This window comes from Lepisma saccharinum, unplaced genomic scaffold, assembly GCF_977018435.1.
Source record: "Lepisma saccharinum unplaced genomic scaffold, izLepSacc3.1 HAP1_SCAFFOLD_145, whole genome shotgun sequence".
Lineage (NCBI taxonomy): Eukaryota > Metazoa > Arthropoda > Insecta > Zygentoma > Lepismatidae > Lepisma > Lepisma saccharinum.
In genome coordinates, this window is record NW_028142956.1 from 823457 (window position 1) to 842137 (window position 18681).

At 38.4% G+C, this 18681-nt stretch overlaps 1 protein-coding gene across 1 annotated transcript in view; it reads left to right on the forward strand.

Annotated features, from left to right (window-relative positions):
• The window catches only part of LOC145982351 (WD repeat-containing protein 3-like), an 81940-nt gene that overhangs the window by 44535 nt on the left and 18724 nt on the right, over positions 1–18681 (forward strand). Inside the window, exons 9-12 of the mRNA XM_083115908.1 lie at positions 872–1067; positions 9158–9385; positions 10605–10874; positions 11374–11619. Of these exons, the coding sequence (XP_082972034.1) occupies positions 872–1067; positions 9158–9385; positions 10605–10874; positions 11374–11619 (940 nt within the window). The remainder of the gene's footprint in view (positions 1–871; positions 1068–9157; positions 9386–10604; positions 10875–11373; positions 11620–18681) is intronic.

Sequence of the window (18681 nt, forward strand, 5' to 3'; positions counted from 1 at the left end):
AATGTTTATTTTGTACATTAAGTACAGATTTTAAATTAAATTTAGGATTATATTCATCACTCGGTAATGCGTCTGACTACCATGCTAAAGGTCCCGGGTTTGGTCCCCGGCCGGTTCAAATCCGGGAACTTTTCTAACGATGGAAGCGGCCCCGGCGTCCACCCAGCGTCGAATAACATGGGTACCTGGGGGAATCCCTGGGGGGTAAAGGTGGTCAGGGGCGTGATGCTGATCACATCACCCCACTCACGACCCCCACACCCCCTATACGCCTTCATGGTGTGGTGCTATGCACAGGGGAACACTTTACTTTTTTACCTGGATTACTGCACTAATCTGAGCACATTTCCAGATCAGAATTAGTGCATACTATGATATTTCGGTTAAAATGTTTAATAGAATACAAAATTTGACTTAAAAGTTACACTAGCATTTCTGAATGCAAGCAGGGAGTCCTTAGATTCTCCAATGTAATGCTGATGGAGACTGACAAATATGAAATTGTTCCCATCATTCACTACACAAAGTAAGATGCTCATTATGGGTTGGATGAATGGAGCTGAAGAAAATGTTAGCCATGAGATGGTGATGAATTTGTTCTGCAAGTACAGTGCAACTTTTGTCAACTGTCTGGAAATGATACTCCATCATAAAACACCATCAAGGCATGGAAGAAACAGTTGCAAGGTAAGTGTGATGGAAGCTCACACATGCACCAAACCCTGAATTTGGCAATCGGATATGAAATCAGCACAAAAAATACTATGAGAATCAGATCAATTTAACATTAAAAAGGTAATGTTGTAATTGTAAGTTTAATTTTCATTTAGTTTGTGTGTAGTATTAATTTCTTGCATTCTGTTTATTGCAGACCGACATTGTCGTGCCTAAGAACAGTGGAAACAGGGTATGTTTTGTCAGCTGTTTTTGTACCTGGGGACCGACATGCCATAGTTGGTTTAAATAATGGCATACTCCTAGTCATAGACATAGCAACTGGTGATAAACTCGAAGAAATACAGGCACATTCTAAGGAAGTATGGGCTCTTTGTTTGTTACCAGATCAGGTAAGATGCTTCTTTCCCTAGAAATAATGTTACCATATGATATTACACTGAAGTCAGGAGAATCATAAATCCATTCCCTGTGTGAATATTTATTTTAGTGTTTTGTGTAAGTCTTTTATAATGGTCATTAGTTGTCTGACTACCACGTGATACATTTTAATTACACTCCTCACAAAAAGTTTGGAATATTGTTACATTAGGCAATACGTGATAGGCAAGATCTTAGAATTCAACAACACTTGGTATCTGTCTGCTACACGTTCTTGTGTTTTTGCTGACATATCGTCTGCCTATCGTCAAATTGCTGTCGTCTTGTAATCAAGGGGTAATCAAATTTGATTCCCGGTGGAGGCACATAGAGTTTTGGTTCCCACTTTAAACTTCAAGTTCGGTCCCAATTAGCCTTACTGTGCATAAAGTAGACTTAAACACACCAAATCAATAAATCAATCAAAACCTATTTCCTAATATAGCAATATTCCAAATGTTCATGCTTAGCATAACAATATTCCAAACTTTTTTTAAGGAGTGTATATTTGTATGATAACTATATTGCAATTAAGTACCGTATTTACGCGTGTATAATGCGCACCCTGGTTTTTGATGGGTAAAAGTTACAAAATATTATATCTCATATATAATGCGCAGTACAATCCAGATTCAAGAAATGGTTTTCTTAGTTGTAGGTCATAAATAAAGCCCGGATTTCTATGTAATTACATATTTTTTCCTTTATATGTACAAGCGTGGAATTAAAATATATTGACGAATTACGTCAGTAGAGATGTCACAGTGAAGTTTTATATTACATATTTTTACATATTTTACTAAATGTTACATATTCCTAAGATATGAAATATTTTTTACATGAAACAATCCTTAAGAGGAAAATCCAATGAACTTTTGGCTTACTAGTTAAAAAAGTATCTTCTCACTTCCCCTCCCCATTTCCAGGTCTAAAAAATATAGTAACTTAAAAGTGCGATTTGCCTTCGTTGTACGTACATAGCAGTTCGTTGATTCGCCGCATCGTAACAATTACATCAAGATTCGACAGTGTTTGAGTTTCCAGTTTGTAACATGGAGCGGCAAGCAACACACAGCGAACGAAGAGAACCAACAATGGAAGGCGGCAAGTACAACGCTGAGAGGCACTTACCTTTCATCCGTACATTGTTGTGATCGTTTTGATCTTTGCAGCCGGCGGCGACAAATCTTGAATGAAGTATTGTTAACTCAACCGTAGAATTTCGTATATATATTTCGTCGCCTTTTCATTTTAACCATTGGAGTTTTAAGAAGAGCTTGCCTCAGTATTTAAACAGTGTTTTAGCTGTAGAAAGCTGGAATGGCTCCGCCTACCTCCTCGTTATCTCAAAAGTTGCGATCTTGGATAGCAGTCGATGATGCATTTACTACGGATGGTAAAGTTATTTTTGTCGAGTGTGCGATAAAAAGTTGGGTGCACTATGAAGTCTCAATTAGATCAACATGTTCGCACTTCACTTCATGTGAAAAACAAACAACTACGGAGTGAAAAGAAGCAAATTTTACTAACCCAGATGCAAGAGGATTCTTCATTCAGTGTGTTTTACAAGGAAATATGCGAAGCAATGATTGCAGCAAACTTCCCTTGGTATAAAATTCAAGTACCGAAGTTCCGGGATTTTCTGGAAAAATATTGTGGCCGTAAACTTCCTGACGAGCCAACCCTTCGAAAGCGATATCTTCCACATTCCTACAAAGAAACTTTAGAATCAATTAGGGCAGAAGTAGGCAGTTCCTATGTGTGGATTTCCATCGACGAAACAACTGATGCTTTGGGACGGTATGTAAGTAATTTCATTGTTGGAACGCTAATTGCTGATTCTCCATCTACACCACATCTCATTGCATGCAAAGTTCTATAGCGTACTAATCATTCCACCATAGCACGATTTGTGAATGACAGTCTTAAATTGTTGTATCCGGATGGCGTACAAGAAGAGAGAGTTCTTCTCATGTTCACAGACAGTGCGTCATACATGTTAAAAGCTGCTACGGCACTTAAAGTGTTTTATCCTAACTTGATCCACTTTACTTGCTTGGCACATGCTCTCCAACGCATTGCTGAGGAGGTGAGAGGCAATTTCCCGGAAGTCAACCAACTTATTTCTTCTACGAAAAAGGTGTTTCTGAAGGCACCACAACGTGTGCAAGTTTACAAGGAACAATTGCCAAGTGTACCACTTCCTCCGGAACCTATTCTTACTAGATGGGGCACTTGGATCCGGGCAAGTAAGTTTTACAACGAACATTTTGAAGAAGTGAAATCTGTGCTTGACTCATTTTCGGGGGACTCAGCTGTATCGGTACGCACTGCTCAAAATCTCTTCAAGGACACCAAACTTGCTTGCGATATGGCATACATAAACAGCAATTTTGGTTGGATTGATACAAGCATAAAAAAACTTGAAACTGTTGGGCTTCCTCTCCTGGAAGCCATGGATATATATGAGGATGCAAGAAAGAAACTGTCTGCTGTTGAAGGAGATGTGGGAGAGAATGCTCGAAGAATATTTGACGCAGTGACTGAAAGAAACCCAGGTTACGTCAGCTTATTTACAGTGAGCCGCATTCTCAATGGTGAAACAGTTAACCCTCCCAATGATATTTCTCCCGACCACATTCACCTCCTGAAGTACGCTCCGGTTACTTCTTGTGACGTGGAGAGAAGTTTCTCTGCGTACAAGAACATATTATCTGATCGGCGACAAACATTTACTTCTGAACATTTGGAAATGTACCTGGTAACATATTGTAAGTTAAATAATTAAATACAGTGCCTGCCCCAAGATCAAAGGTAACCTGAATTTTTGTAAGTGCTTTTTGAGTGAAAAATTTGGGCAACGAAAATTTACTACTGAACATTTTGAATGGTACCTGGTGACATTGTATATTAAATATTGAATATATTCAAATTGTGGTTAATATTTTCGCTCTATAAGAACATAAAAAATACTTAATGTAAGTATTGTAATATTGTAACTTCAATTTTTGTAAGTTTTTTTAAATAAACATATCCATTTGTGAGGAAAAAATGTAACAAAAATAGGAAGCAACGTTTGGAATAAATATCTATAGTACATACTTCATTATGAATTTACATATTTTTTACATATTTTAAACATTTTTATTACATATTTATGTACATATTTTAGGGGTTGATATTACATAAAAATCCGGGCTTTAGTCATAAAGCTGTTGTTATGCTGATCAAGAGTGAATAACATCATACCTATTCAATGAGTCACCTGTTGCTATGTGTACCAAGAGGAGAATATCCTCTTGTGTAAACAATAAGTCATCAACCCATGCTACCTCCCTCTCTCCTTCCACTGTGTTTTGCATCCCAAAGCTTTTACTCTATAACCACCTTATTTATTCTGTAATAGTAGAAAGTGAGATCAAAATTATCTTATGGATTTGCAGTGCTCAGGAAGTTATTTTCTATTATTTCTCGCCCAACAAATACTGCTGATATATATATACATTCCATATGACGGAAGGTGCATGCTCGAATTTTGCCAGAGTTGCACTTGGTGTCGCAGAACATTACATTACACAGTGAAAATTTGTGTGAAATGGCCTTCAAACTTTTATACGTGGTGTTGCTCATTCCATCTTTACTTTTTCTAAAAGAACTTCAAAATATATACTTTTTCCGTGACTGATGTAACATTAATACAAGGCACATTCAGGACCTTCAAAGTAGCAATTAGCAGCAAAAGATTTATTCCATTAAGGAATTTACACACTCCATATATAATTATTTGGCCAGTAATACATTTTAATTATTGTTTTCTTCTCCATTATGTTTTCGGTCATCCAAAGCACCATAGAAATCAGAACGTTCCTTCATTTTGTGATGAACTTATTTCAACCGCATTTCACATTGAATGGAATACTGTTGCCATATTCAGAAACTGCAGGATTTAAGCTTTACAACGATATATAACATGATAGAGTTCCGTAAACATGAAAAATCAATGCAAGTGTCCCAAAATCATGGAATGACCCTGTATGGTTTCATGTTGGTTGTCTGAATTATTTCATGCATAATACGCACAACAGTTTTTGGGAGCAAAAATTTTGGAAAAAGGTGCTCATTATACATGTTTCATACTTTTGCCATTTTTCTGTTCACTTTGGTTTATCACAAGAGCTGTTAGGGCTCAACTCACCTTCTCTTCATTGAAATTTCATAATTCATGTGATCTCTTCATCATATCATCACTCATCCCCCATCATTGCAATTAGACAAAAGTGCCAGAAAAGCAAAGTAAAAATAAACCAAATCAACCAATGTGTTATTAGATATGACATTTGAATTTTGTATAATAGTGTTGCAAGTACAGTTTTTAAATAAAATTTTGGATTTTATTCGCCATTTTAGCAGCGAAATGAAATTTTATGCACTGCCTTTATGAAATGTTCCCATTTTCTGCACAACAATTTTGAACAAGAAATATAGGAAAACCTCGTTAATATGATATTGGTTAATTATAAGTACCCTTTAATCCGAAGTTCTTCCCATTCTCCAGCCGATAAGATAGGATTTATAATGTATTTCAGTACGGATAAATCTAAATATGGATAATTTTTAATACGAAGTTGTTTACAAGACCGTTCCGCAAAACTGGTTTCGCTTAATTCGAAGTAGACACCTGCGTAAGTCGACAAGAGAAGATCGAATGTGGAGAGAGCTTGGACGTTATTTTAACTTGACCTTGACATGTTTCCTTGTCCTAAGAGCTGCTGACTACTCTAGGGAAGCAGCCTGAAATGCCCGCTGGACATTGACATTCTTTGTCAATGTGCATGGCAGGTCAAGCTCTTTCCCCGCTGAATGCGCCACCTTGGAAACATTCACCAGTGCCAGATGAGAAATGCGAGATAAGATCGCAGGAATGTTCCAAAACAAGACGCGTGGCACCTGGAAGTCTCACCCATCTGTCTAGCTCTGAGCTTGAGATTCAGCATTTTCCCGTGAGCGAGCAACTTTTGGCCTAGTAGCCGACAACTTCCGGTAACCACTTTCATTTTGAGAAAATGCTTTCTGATAATAGGTCAAAATGGATTTTATAAATTTTTACAAATAATTTTCTACATAACGTTAGAAGCTAGTGCAGAAATGGCATTGAAAATACTTAGTCCAGTTCCCATATTCTATTATCCCAGCAAAACCCATGTCCTGTTGTTCTTCAATTTTTCAAAGAAAAAAATTGAACTTTGAATGAAAAATATTTGAAATTTTCGTATTTTGAGTCTTAATTTTAGAGTTTGAAGAGGGTTTCATACATATGTTCCTTAATAAGGTTTTGGAATAACTTTGAACAAGGTTTCAAATAAAGGTAACCGCAAGTCTGTACCATTTTTTTTTTTTGTTTTTGATTTATAGTGGTTTGAATATTACATTATTTTCCTTGCATAATTTTTTTTATAAAATAGTGTCATGAGCTTGTAGCACTGAAACAAATCAACAGAAAAGAAAAATATTTTATTTTTGGACATGTCATGTGGTCCTTAACATATATTGTTGTTCAGCTGATTTTGAAATTCGAAGGTGACAAATTTATTGCTCTCCTGTATGATTTGAGATGAAATGGCCCATCAGATTCATGTATGTTAATTCAGACAATATTGTATTTCATTTCTGTTAGCCTGTTTCTTTTGAATTATAGGAAATTGCTTATCAAAATATGTTATGCATTGCCTAACCTACTCTCTTCTACACTAACCTAACCAAAATGTTACATAACTCTGGATTCCATTGGCATCCCATTTTTAAATTTTGTACATTTATTGAGTAATAATGTTTGTATGACACATAATTTTTGAAAAAATTAAAAAGGCATGTTTTTGATAAAATTTCTACCAAAGTTTTATTTACACCATCCCTCAATTGTCTTTTTATCCTGTGATAAGCATGCTACAGCTTGCGTAAAAGAGCCATTCAAGTTACAGTATTTGCAACACCGTCCAAATCACTTCTATAGGTGCCCTGATTGCTGAAATTCTGCAATTTGAAGTTAACAAGATGTTGGGAAAAATGTCATAATCGCACAGTTTGCAACACTGTAATTTTGGAAATACAAACGATATGGATCTGCAACTTTGCATATTTTCCTACCTCAGGTGGCCCTTTGAATACGCCAAATTTCAAATGAATCAAAATATGCGAGGTTGAAAAGTGCCTCTTCATTGGTTGATTTCACATGGAATGGCCCGTGTAACAATATACAGGGTGTTCGAGAAGTCCCCGTACCCCTACTTGATCCTGCTGCAACCATGTTGAAAATTGACTGGCGTCCAGTTGCTTGGAAATTATTTTGTTTTCGTGCATAGCGTTCATGCTCTGAAGGTCACATGGAACGCTCGCTCAAATTCATATGTTAGTTGTTTCGCCATGGGTGATGTGAGTGGACATAGTTACAGGGCTGAGGAGCAGCTAGTAACGTGCTTGTGGATGCATGAACAATAACGCATGGGGCAAACTAAGTACTGTAAAGTAATTAGAGTTCCCAAGAATGTTATAATGTAAATAAATAGATACCTATGCCACATGGAGCTGAGCCAATACCAATGCCTATACTCTCACCGATTCCAATACTTGTATAATTTCAGTTTAAAATAACAAAGGCTTCTTACCGATGCTAACTGATCACATCACATTCCTTAAGTGGCTTTAAATAACCCCCAAGTTATTCTCATGTAGCATTATAAAACTTTAAAATGTCTTGCAACATTTGATAAAAAAAAATTTGTTATGTGAACTTCTCTCTAGACCCAGAGGATTCAAAGAAAGAAGTTTTTGAAATGTTGCAAGAACATTAAAAGTGTTGTAGTTACATAAGAAAATCTTAGTCAATTTCATGTAAACACTATTCATTCTTGTCGTTTGGGTTGATAGGAGGTGGAAGAAAGCTACTGTAATTAAAATAATGCTCATCTGGCAGGCTCTCTTTATTCCCTGCTCTCCCGTATTCTCTGTCACTTGAAATAAAAACAAGTCACTGCGGTATCGGCAGATACCATCGCATAAAAGACTTTACACAGAAGTGAAGAACACAAGAAGAAATTGTTGAATCCCACAACCCTCCCTTCCCACTTGAAGTAGATAAAACAAAAATAATTCCACGTTCTTCATCCACCTGAAGAACTTTGCAATCGTCTGACCCGGAAACAGCCCAACATGATAGTAATGATGGTTTTAGAACGTCCACCTTTCTCAGAATTGGAAATTATTGATTTAATTTATTTCCACACAACCTTTACCAGGTAGTTACATGCCTTCGAGAAGTTTTCGCAGCTTTCCCTTTACCCATGCCTTTATTCTATTCAATCATCTGCTTCCTAGGAGAGAGGGGGTTTGTTCAGCTTTTCTCGGAAAATGTCACAAGGAAGGGTGAACGAACCTTTGGAAAGGAACATGGTGTGACTCTTGACCAGGTTTCTAGTGACTCAAAAAGCAATGGTATCAGTGGAAAAATTTCAACCGATACTTAACCAATACCGCTGGTATCTGTATCGGTTCAACCCTATTGTCATATATAATATAGACTGTGTAATACAGTGTGTCCCACATAAAACTGAAAAATACATAATGATGTATACGTGTTTTATGTGGAACACGCTGAATAACCTAAGGGTAAGGTGACTTCTCGAACACACTGTAGAAGAGCTTTGTTATAAAATATGCAGATTTAGATTCATTAATGTAGTTATTGGATTATTTTTAAGTTTATTCCTGTGTGAAAAGTCCCGTTTTTCAGCAAATTAATAATGTTGCAGTATTTTGCATAATTCAGGCTGTGGAAATTGTTGTGTAAAGGTTCATGATTTAGAAATGTTGTATTATTTTGCATCATTTTTAGATGCACCTCACATGTAAAACGTGCAAAAATGAACACTATCCTAGTTCTTGTTTCTGTCAAAAATGAAATATGCATCTCCCTAAGCATAGGATATCCGACTAAAGTACAGTGATCCTCTTTTTTTTCTGGATTGCTTTAAGTTCTGTCTCAATTATGTTCCATGTTTTCTTCCAGAGGGGAATTATTTCTGGTAGTGGAGATGCAACCGTGAAGCTGTGGGATTTTGAATTAATTTCTGATCCTGAATCACCCTCAGATGCAAAAGTATTATCGTTACTACATACCCGTTCCTTAAAATTGGAAGAAAGCATATTGGCTGTAAAAGTTAGTCCAAACAACAAGTTTTTAGCTGTCGCTCTGATTGATTCAACTGTTAAGATATTTTTCATTGATACCTTGAAGGTAAGTCTATTGTAAGCATGTGTATTTAAAATTGAAGACAATGTACTGCTTATGGAACAGAAAAAATATTTTGTGATTACTGTGTGAACACTGTAATGATATAATTTCTGTATAATATGCAGGATTACTCAGAATAATTGTCAGCGTTTCAATATTTTGTTTTTTCTGAGCAAAATGTGAAACGTTTGGTATTAATAACCAAATCAATTAATGGAGACACACTCAAAGTTTTCTTTCATAATAGGCAGTGTCTTGTAGTTTTGCATTTGGCATCTAAGAGGCAGGTTTTACAAGATTGCAGGTCATGGCTCTGATAAGATGTTTTTTGTGCTCTAGTTTCATCATAGTCAGTCACTTACCCTTCATCAATTTCATATCATTATTCATCCTCATCTTCATGATTAGCCAAATGTGATAGAAAAGGGAAGCAAAATAAACCAAACCAAATAATCAATCAAAAGAGATGGCAGAAACAGAAATGAGTGTTCGACCTGCATTGTTTCCAGTTCTAGATTGAAGATATTACGGAAAAGTGTGTTTCTCTTGGTAGGCTTGTCGAAAACTGTAAGTGGTAAGATGTGATGTGAGTGTTGGGGAAGGGGGTGGGGTACTATACGTGAAGAAGATAAGATAGTTGATGTTTAGGGAAGATGGGGTTAATTGGAAAAGTTTTTGAGTGCCCAGGAGGTTTGATTGCACTCATAGCTTATATATGGCTTATATAGACCTTCAGCTATCTTTTCCATACTGAGGGGTGGATGATTGTTACTCAGAAGTAGTCGTTGAAAGGGATAACAATTGTTGCAAAATTTAGTATCTCTAACAGCTCAGCACTAATATAGTGGGTTTTTTTTGTTGTTTTTTTTAGTGAATGAATACATATTCGACTTGTTTCCTTGCCTTTTGGCACACGTAGGAGATGTTCCATATAGAAATTGAAACAAAATAATATGCAGCCTCAACTGGGACAAGAACTCAGGTCACTGGCATATCAGACTATTAACTAAAAGGGGGGTTAATTTTAAGTAGTGTTTACATTTACCACTCTGTTTTTTTTCTCCCCAAGTCTTCACTTCTTTTATTTCAAATATCAGTTTTCTCAATATATCGGATAAGCTGTAGCCCCATCAGCCCCTACCCTTCCGTATATTCCAGTACATAGAGCAATGTATATGTATAGTTTGCCTGGTTTTTTTGCTTGCATTTTTTGTAATTTCAGTTCTTCCTATCCTTGTATGGCCATAAACTGCCTGTTCTCTGCTTGGACATATCATATGATTCAACGCTGATAGCGACAGGTAGTGCTGATAGAAATGTGAAAATTTGGGGATTGGATTTTGGAGATTGCCATAAATCTATGTTTGCACATGATGATAGTGTGACCAGTCTGCAGTTTGTTCCAAACACCCACCAGTTTTTCACGTGTGGAAAGGATGGGAAAGTGAAACAGTGGGATGCTGACACCTTCAAAAAGGTCATCACTTTACCGGTAGGTTCTCTTTACTAGTAACAAATGTAGTGCACTTTACTTTTCTTTTAAATATTCATTATTTTTGTTATGTATTGTGCTTTCATACTTTCCTGAAGTAATTTGTTTTTCATGTTGAGAATGCTATCAATATTATTCTCCCCAATACTTGAAATTTGTTATACAGGGCTACTGTAAATGATAATCAGATTTCAAAACACTAATTTTCAAAGTATTACACATGCACTAATGAGTGATACGTAAAAAGAATCGGTGATAATCAGCAAGAGTAGTGACATGAATATTGGTATCGGCTCAGCCGATATTACATTTTCAATATAACCACCATTCCAGTGAAGTGACCTAAATCACCAAGTTTTAGTACAATAAATCTGTAATTCAATCAAAATGAGTCCAGCATTTGTAAACCACCCTGTAAACATATTTTGAATTAACTTTTTTTTATTTTTCGTGTGAGTATTTACACTTTTTGAAAAATAAATGTGCATGCTTGTTCCAGGGTCATCATGGTGAAGCATGGAGTTTGGCTGTGAGTGCAAACGGTCAGTATGTGGTCAGTTCGGGTTCCGACAAAGTCCTGCGTGTGTGGGAGAGGAGTTCGGAACCTCTGGTTCTGGAGGACCAGGAGGAGGAAGAGAGAGCCGAAGAAGACGAAAACTCTCTCGCAACAGGAGCACAAACCACAATCCCTGGCCTCCCTGGGCATGGCCTTCCTTCGAAGAAAACTGTTGGGAGTGAAAAATCGGTAAAGCATTCATTCTGATTTTTATTCGAACGGCTCTGGAGTAAAACCTGATAGCCCACACACTATTCAAAATTGAGACAATATTAGGTATTGATGTTTGTGAACAGTCTATTGTTGCTCACACATTAATGAACAAAGACTTATTCAAGTATTCAATAGAGGTAATTGGTAAATACAGACAGGAACATGTGTGTAACCCATAAGCCACAATGCAATGGACAAACTTCCACTTGCGTTCTGCTCAGCTTCAAACTTTTGCTGGTTATCAAGTTTTACTCCCGAACCTGCAATTTATGATTCATTATTTTAATTGTGCATGATGAAGGATATGACAGAAATTCAGCTCCTATGCATACCAAAAGGGTAAATATCTTTATTAAATATTCAATACATTTGAGAGGCTTCCTCGATGGCATATTGGTAACATCATCGCATTGTAATCAAGTGGTCTTGGGTTTGATATCCGGTGGATGCACATTGCACAGTGGTTCAAATCCCACTTTGGACTGTAGGTCTAGTCCCAATTAGCCTATCTGTGTATAAATTGTACTTCTACAACAATTCAATTCAAATGTTGTTATAAACTATTCCTCCAGACACACAGGGGAGTGTGGGGGTAGGGCCTCATACATTCTTGATCTCAGCCATAGTGGATGTGTTGTTATCAGCACCACACTCCAGACACCTTTTCCTTCTGGGTTTGTGTCCAGATATACCCTATTGAGTAGAGGCTAGGACACAAATTACAGACACACGTTATGCAGGGACATTGGAAAAATTCCCATAGGTCATCCACTGTTACAGGGTCTGTATTTTAAGTAATGAGAATAAATCCAGAAAACAAAATTTATTACAGATATCGCTACAAATCTTTAGTAGTCTTCAAAGTATGCCCCTTGAGCGTCAACACACTTCTGCAGGCGAGTTTTCCACGCGTCGTACGCTCCCTGTAAGCCAGCAACTAAAACAGCCTTCAGAGCACGCGTGCAAGCCGCTTTGACAGCATCCAGGGTTCCGTGGTGGTGTCCTTTGAGGGCTGTTTTCACTCTGGGAAAGAGGAAAAAATCTGCAGGGGCAAGGTTGGGGCTGTAGAGAGGCTGAGGAATCGTTGTGATGCCAGATTTCGTCAGGAACTCTCTAACCACGAAGCACGTGTGACATGGCGCATTGTCATGATGGAGCTTCCAATCAGCGGAAATTTCTGGTCGCACTCGGTTGACCCGTCTGAACCGAGCGGTTGTGCAATTGCTCGTTCGTCAAAACTTTCGGGGCGAGCTTGGTGCAAATTTTTCCCATCCCAAGATCCTCGGTGATGATTTTGAGAACAACCATTTTATCGAGTCCTAGCGTATCCGCGATAAACCGCACACTGACACGCCTGTCCGCGTTCAGAAAATCTCGCACACGTTGTTCGTTGTCTCTGGTTCTTGAGGTTGACGGTCGCCCTGCGCGGGGTTCTCCACGCTCTCCTGGCCTTCTTTGAACATTTTGTGCCACCGAAACACTTGCACTTGTGATAAACTGTCACTGCCGTACGCTTTCCGAATCATTTCCAGCGTTGCTGCACCAGATTTTCCAAGGCGCACACAAAATTTGATCGCGTACCACTGTTCCATGCTTTGCTGCATTTTGCTCTTGCACACATAACTTTGCAGACGTCCACGCCACGCGTGATCATGCCTCAACGGACGCCAGCAGGCAACTGCCGCTTGGAGCGTTTTCAAGGTCACACACCCCACTACCAACTCCAACCGGTCCCAGCGGGCTCTGACGTCTAGTCGCGGCAGAAAAAAAATATTCTCATTACTTAAAATACAGACCCTGTATGATCGAACTGTGATCTCCTGCATGTCAGTCAGAATTTTGGGTATAGATAATAATAAGTTGCTGTAAATTGGCATAAAATGACAGGGCATTCATACGAGAGTTCCTCAGAAAGAGATGCTCCACAATTTTTTCTCGGAAACTATTTATTCAAAATGTATGAAAATCACTCACATTATAAGTGAATATTTCCAACATCTATGGCCTTACACCTGCATGAAGCAAGGGTATGCTTTCCTTCCCGGAACCAGCTGGTGTCCTGTTCACGTAGCCATGTTCTCAGTGCATGAATCATGCCCGCGTCATGCTCAAACCTTGCCCCAAGCAGGCCATCCTTCAGTGGCCCAAACATAAAAATCTGACAGCACCAGATCAGGACTATAGGGGGCTGGGTGGCAGTGCACAGTCCAACCAGTTTGGAGGCTTGTGCTCGGTTGTGAGACTTCGAGGAACCTATCTTGCACAAACCTCTGCATCCAGCATCCAACGGCGCACACTCCTATCGACCGCAGAACTTCCATACACATGACACAATGGTTTCTGAATGTTTCCCACACTTTCTTTCTCTGCCACTAAGAGTTCAATTACAGCTCGTCGTTTGTAACGTGTGTCACTCCACAGATGCCATTTTCATGGACTGCTACCACGGCGCTATCTGTCAGACGACCATGTACTTACGCACATGTGGAGACATTAAACTTGACTGTTCCTACCCTTCCATTTGCACACTGCTCCCTACATTCTGTTATGAGTAATATAATATGGGGCATTACTTTCTGAGCAACCCTCGTAGAAGTATTGCATCAGTAATATTATCATGAAATTCACCAATTGATCTACACCATTAACAACATTAAGGGATAGAATTTAGAAGTGCGTTATTTACTTTTCAACCCGAACTTTTTGTTGATATGTTTTACTTTTCTATGTAATAATGAAAACATAAGAAATACAGTATTTACGCATGTAAAATGCGCACGTTAGATTTTGATGGGGAAAAGTTACTAACAATTATATCTCATATATAATGCACAGTACAATTTAAGTTCAAGAAATGGCTTTCTTCATTGTAGGTCATAAAGATGCTGCTATGCCAATCAAGAGGCTGGCAAATGTGTCTAACATAACAGTGCTGTGGAGCCTACATGTTAGCCACAGTGATGTGGTTATATTAGTGAGTTTTTAGTAGGGCTTCGGAGCAATATTTCAAAATATATTTTATGAGGTATTTTATTGGTTATACAGTCAACTCTCGATTCTACGACCCTCTCGAAGTAACGACCCTTTTCCCGGGAATCGTGAAAAATTTAGAAAAAAAGTTGAAAAATTTGTAAAAAAAGTTAAAAAATTGAAGGAAATCGGCCGAAAAATGCATTTTTTTTTCACTCATTCCCTTCACGAGCACTCTACCGCTCACAATTGGGTCTGAACTAAAAATAGACACCACTACACCATGCTTGAGTGATATCCAATAGCACTTGACCTTTGCCCTCCCCTCCCTCAAGTGCACCAATGTTAACCCCGCACCCGAAGGCCACCACCCAACGTGCCAGGCTTGTTTTGCCACTCTTGCTCTTGGATACGCGATAAGAGAAGATCGAATGTGCTTTGATGTTATTTTAAATCGACCTTGACTTGTTTCCTTGTCCTAAGAGCTGCTGAAAACTCGCAGGGGAGGGGGGAGAACAGACCGAAATGACCGCTGGACTTGCAGTCTTTACCAATATGTGTGGCACATTTCATCGATAAATAACACCAGCTTGAGAGATAAGATCGCAGGAAGGTTCCAAAATACAGACGCATGGCACCTGGAAGTCTGGCCCGTCTGTCCAGCTCTGATCTAGAGTTCAGAAGGTTTCCGTGAGTCAGCAACTCTTGGCCTTGTAGCCGACAACTTCCGGCTTTCATTCAAAACGTGTTCTCTGTTCCCTGTAACACTTCATAAAAAAGCGAAACTGTTAGATATAATCAAAGCCACATAGGCCAACTAAAGATCGTCAACCCGCTTAATGCGTTGTCATCCAGGATTCCATAAAAGTTTACGCTTACGTGCATCATAATCCCACTTCATATGTTTTCCTAATTGTGTCAATGTCGTAATATCTGCCAAAAAATTGTTCCGTTGGCTGACCGAATTGTTTCAGCCACAATTTTCTTGCTCGTGTGTGCACACGGGCTGATTACAGGCGAGGGTGGAAGTAGACCCACCCCTATTCCTTTCCTTTGACGTTTGAAATGGGGCAACCAGTTCTGGATATATTCTTGGAAATGAACAAAAACCATAGAACAAGTAAAAAAAAAAAGAAGTTTCTCCCCCCCTTTCCCCAGCTCATTCTCCACCACTGGTGTGCACGGCAATATTGATAATTGCAGAATTCAGGTCCTATTTTTTTTTATGCTGTTGTCTGCATAGGAAATATTGCCCGTATTATTGTCTGTTGCATGGTAAAATGTAAAGCAAGGGTCATTTCTTTCTTCTTTACACTGCTGTTAAAAGTTCCATCTTCGACAGTTGCGTTATCTTTAAAATGCTAGGATTTTTCTCTTCCGCCACCTGTTGCTCGAGCTTCCAACCGTTCTCCTTGTTTTTATGCTGCACCTGGTGCCAGTGTTTTGTCTAGCGTCTGCAAAACTCTTGCTTGCTGATAACAGCAATGACTCATCCAGCGCAAAGGGAAAAGTTATTGCTTTGAATCTAGCAAAGCTGTTTTGATTTGACGATAACAAAATTCGATCTCCAGAAAGGAAAACAAGAGTTAAAACAACTTCATGTTCTGCGCCTTCTGTTCTGATAAGCAAAACTAAATTTAATTCGCATCAGCCTTTTCTTCAGAACAAGTCATGTGAGGAAAAAAAAAGTGTTCAATGTAGAAATGTTCGCTGAGACCGATTAAAAAGACATTATTCAAGGGGAAAACTTTTGGAGGAGTGGGTGTTTGACATCGAGAATACTCCTGTATCCAACATTAAATGGTCGATTAACGTGAGAGTAAATAACGATCTACAGGGTGGGAAATAACCTTTCGCTAGGGGTTTACAGTAAAAAGTAACAACAATTAAGAAATTATGGTAATACCAAATGTTTATTGCGACAATTGTGGTTACAAAAACAAAATTAAAAGTTAGTATGTCCGCCATTTGCTTCTCTCACAGCACGAAGACGATCAGGTTAGGAGCTCAGAAGATTCGCAAACAGTCCGTATTCCATTCCATGTCATGGAGAACTTGTTCCAGATGTGCAAGGAGTGTTGGACGGGAATAGCGGTCCGGTCCGCGTTTCACTATCATCAAGGACTCAACTGCGTCCTTCAGAATAGCCCCAAAGTGCTCTGTTGCATTCAGGTCCGGTGATGCACCCGGCCATTCAGAACTGCTGAAGAAGTCAATGCCACTTCGCCGAAGAAAGTCTTGGCTTTAGCATTTGCCTTGAAGCAAGGTGCTTTGTCGTGAACTAACTTTTAATTTTGTTTTTGTAACCACAATTGTCGTAGTAAACATTTGGTATTACCATAATTTCTTAATTGTTGTTACTTTTTCCTGCAGACCCCTAGCAAAAGGTTATTTCCCACCCTGTACCATTTTGATATGTGAAAATGCGCAGTTTCATAAAGCTTGTTTTAAGTTCATTTTATGCTGATGGGCTAATCGGGACTAAATATACAGTTTAAAGTGAAATTCAATTCCAAACCTGAATGATTATCGACTGCGACGCTGTTTAATGGCTGTTTAATAATGTGTCCTAGAATACGCATTGGATGAAAACAGATCGCAAGTTGCGCGTTTCCTTTTTAAAATGCTGGATTACAATACAAGTCAAGGAAGGAGTTTGGACTGCTCCCTTGAATGGGGGAAGGGGGGGGGGTGAATGAAGTTGGTTGAAGCAAAGAAAACGTGACCTTTTTTTAAAGGTTGTGTTGTTTCTCCCGAGAGATCTAATCTTACCAGTTAATCTTGTAAGAGACAATGCTCCAGTAGACCCATATAAAATCCAACCTTCATTCTGCCAGATATCTCCCGACTTTTGCTGGCGCCAGTCTGACTGGTGTCAAGATTCTTCGAGTTTCACTTGCAATAAGCGAGAGATTGTTTTTTTTTCCCCTTTCCATAGGTCTCAGTGCAAACGGGTTTCTCATGAACTAGAATTGTAAGAATTTCCTGGGAGAGCAAGGACTGTGCACAATTGAAAGAAAGTAACATTATTTTAAATCCTTTTTTATGAAAACGTTTTTATTCTATTTTCCTTCTCGCAACATGCATCATGTGCATAACAGGTTGTATAACTACCAGGATACATGGTGTTACCATCTCCTAGGCATGTTTATGTCCGTTTGAGCTCCGTTTAAGCTATTGGTGCAAATTCCAATAACGAGCCCTTCAAAACAACGACCCTTTTCCCGGGAACTGTGAAAGGTCATTGTAGCGAGAGTTGACTGTATTTAGGCTCTAACTTTGGTGTAAGAGGTTTGTTATTCCTTCTGTACTTTTTCTAATATAAACTTCAAAATATGCTTTTTCTGTGACAGTATAAGAGGCACATTCAGGATGCTCAAACTAACAGTTAGCAGCACACGATTTCTCCATTAAGGCATTTACACACTCCATGCATGTCATATTGCTTGGCCATTCATCCAAAGTACCATAAAAATCAGAATGTTCCTTCATTTTGTGATGATCTTATTTCAACCGCATTGCACATTAGTGTCACCATCTTGAATGGAATACATATTCAGAAACTACAGAATTCAAGCTTTACAATGATATATAACATGATAGGGTTCCGTAAACATGAAAAATCAATGCAAGTGTCAAAAAATAAGGAATGATTTTGCACGGTTTCATGTTGGCTGTCTGAATTATTCCGTTCATTTTTTAATATATGTTTATAATTCGTGATGGATGCAGTAATATGTTAATATGAATTGCTCTACAAAAGTATCACTACATAAGCAGTCGGTAAAGATTTAGTGTATTTCAGTAAAAAAGGTAAATTGCACATTGAATCTTTGCCAAGGGTAGAGATAGCCCCCACATATTCACAATCTCAGCTGTTTGTAGAGGTGATGTGATCAGCACTGGCTGCCTTTACTCTTCAGGGATATTCCCATCTGATATCACTCATGCCCTAGGAATCAAACCCACTTCTCCCACTTCACCACTTTTCACTCTCCCCTCGTAATATAATTTAAAACTTCACATTCACGTCAACACAAAATTATCACCCTGAGGGTCAAAGTTTGT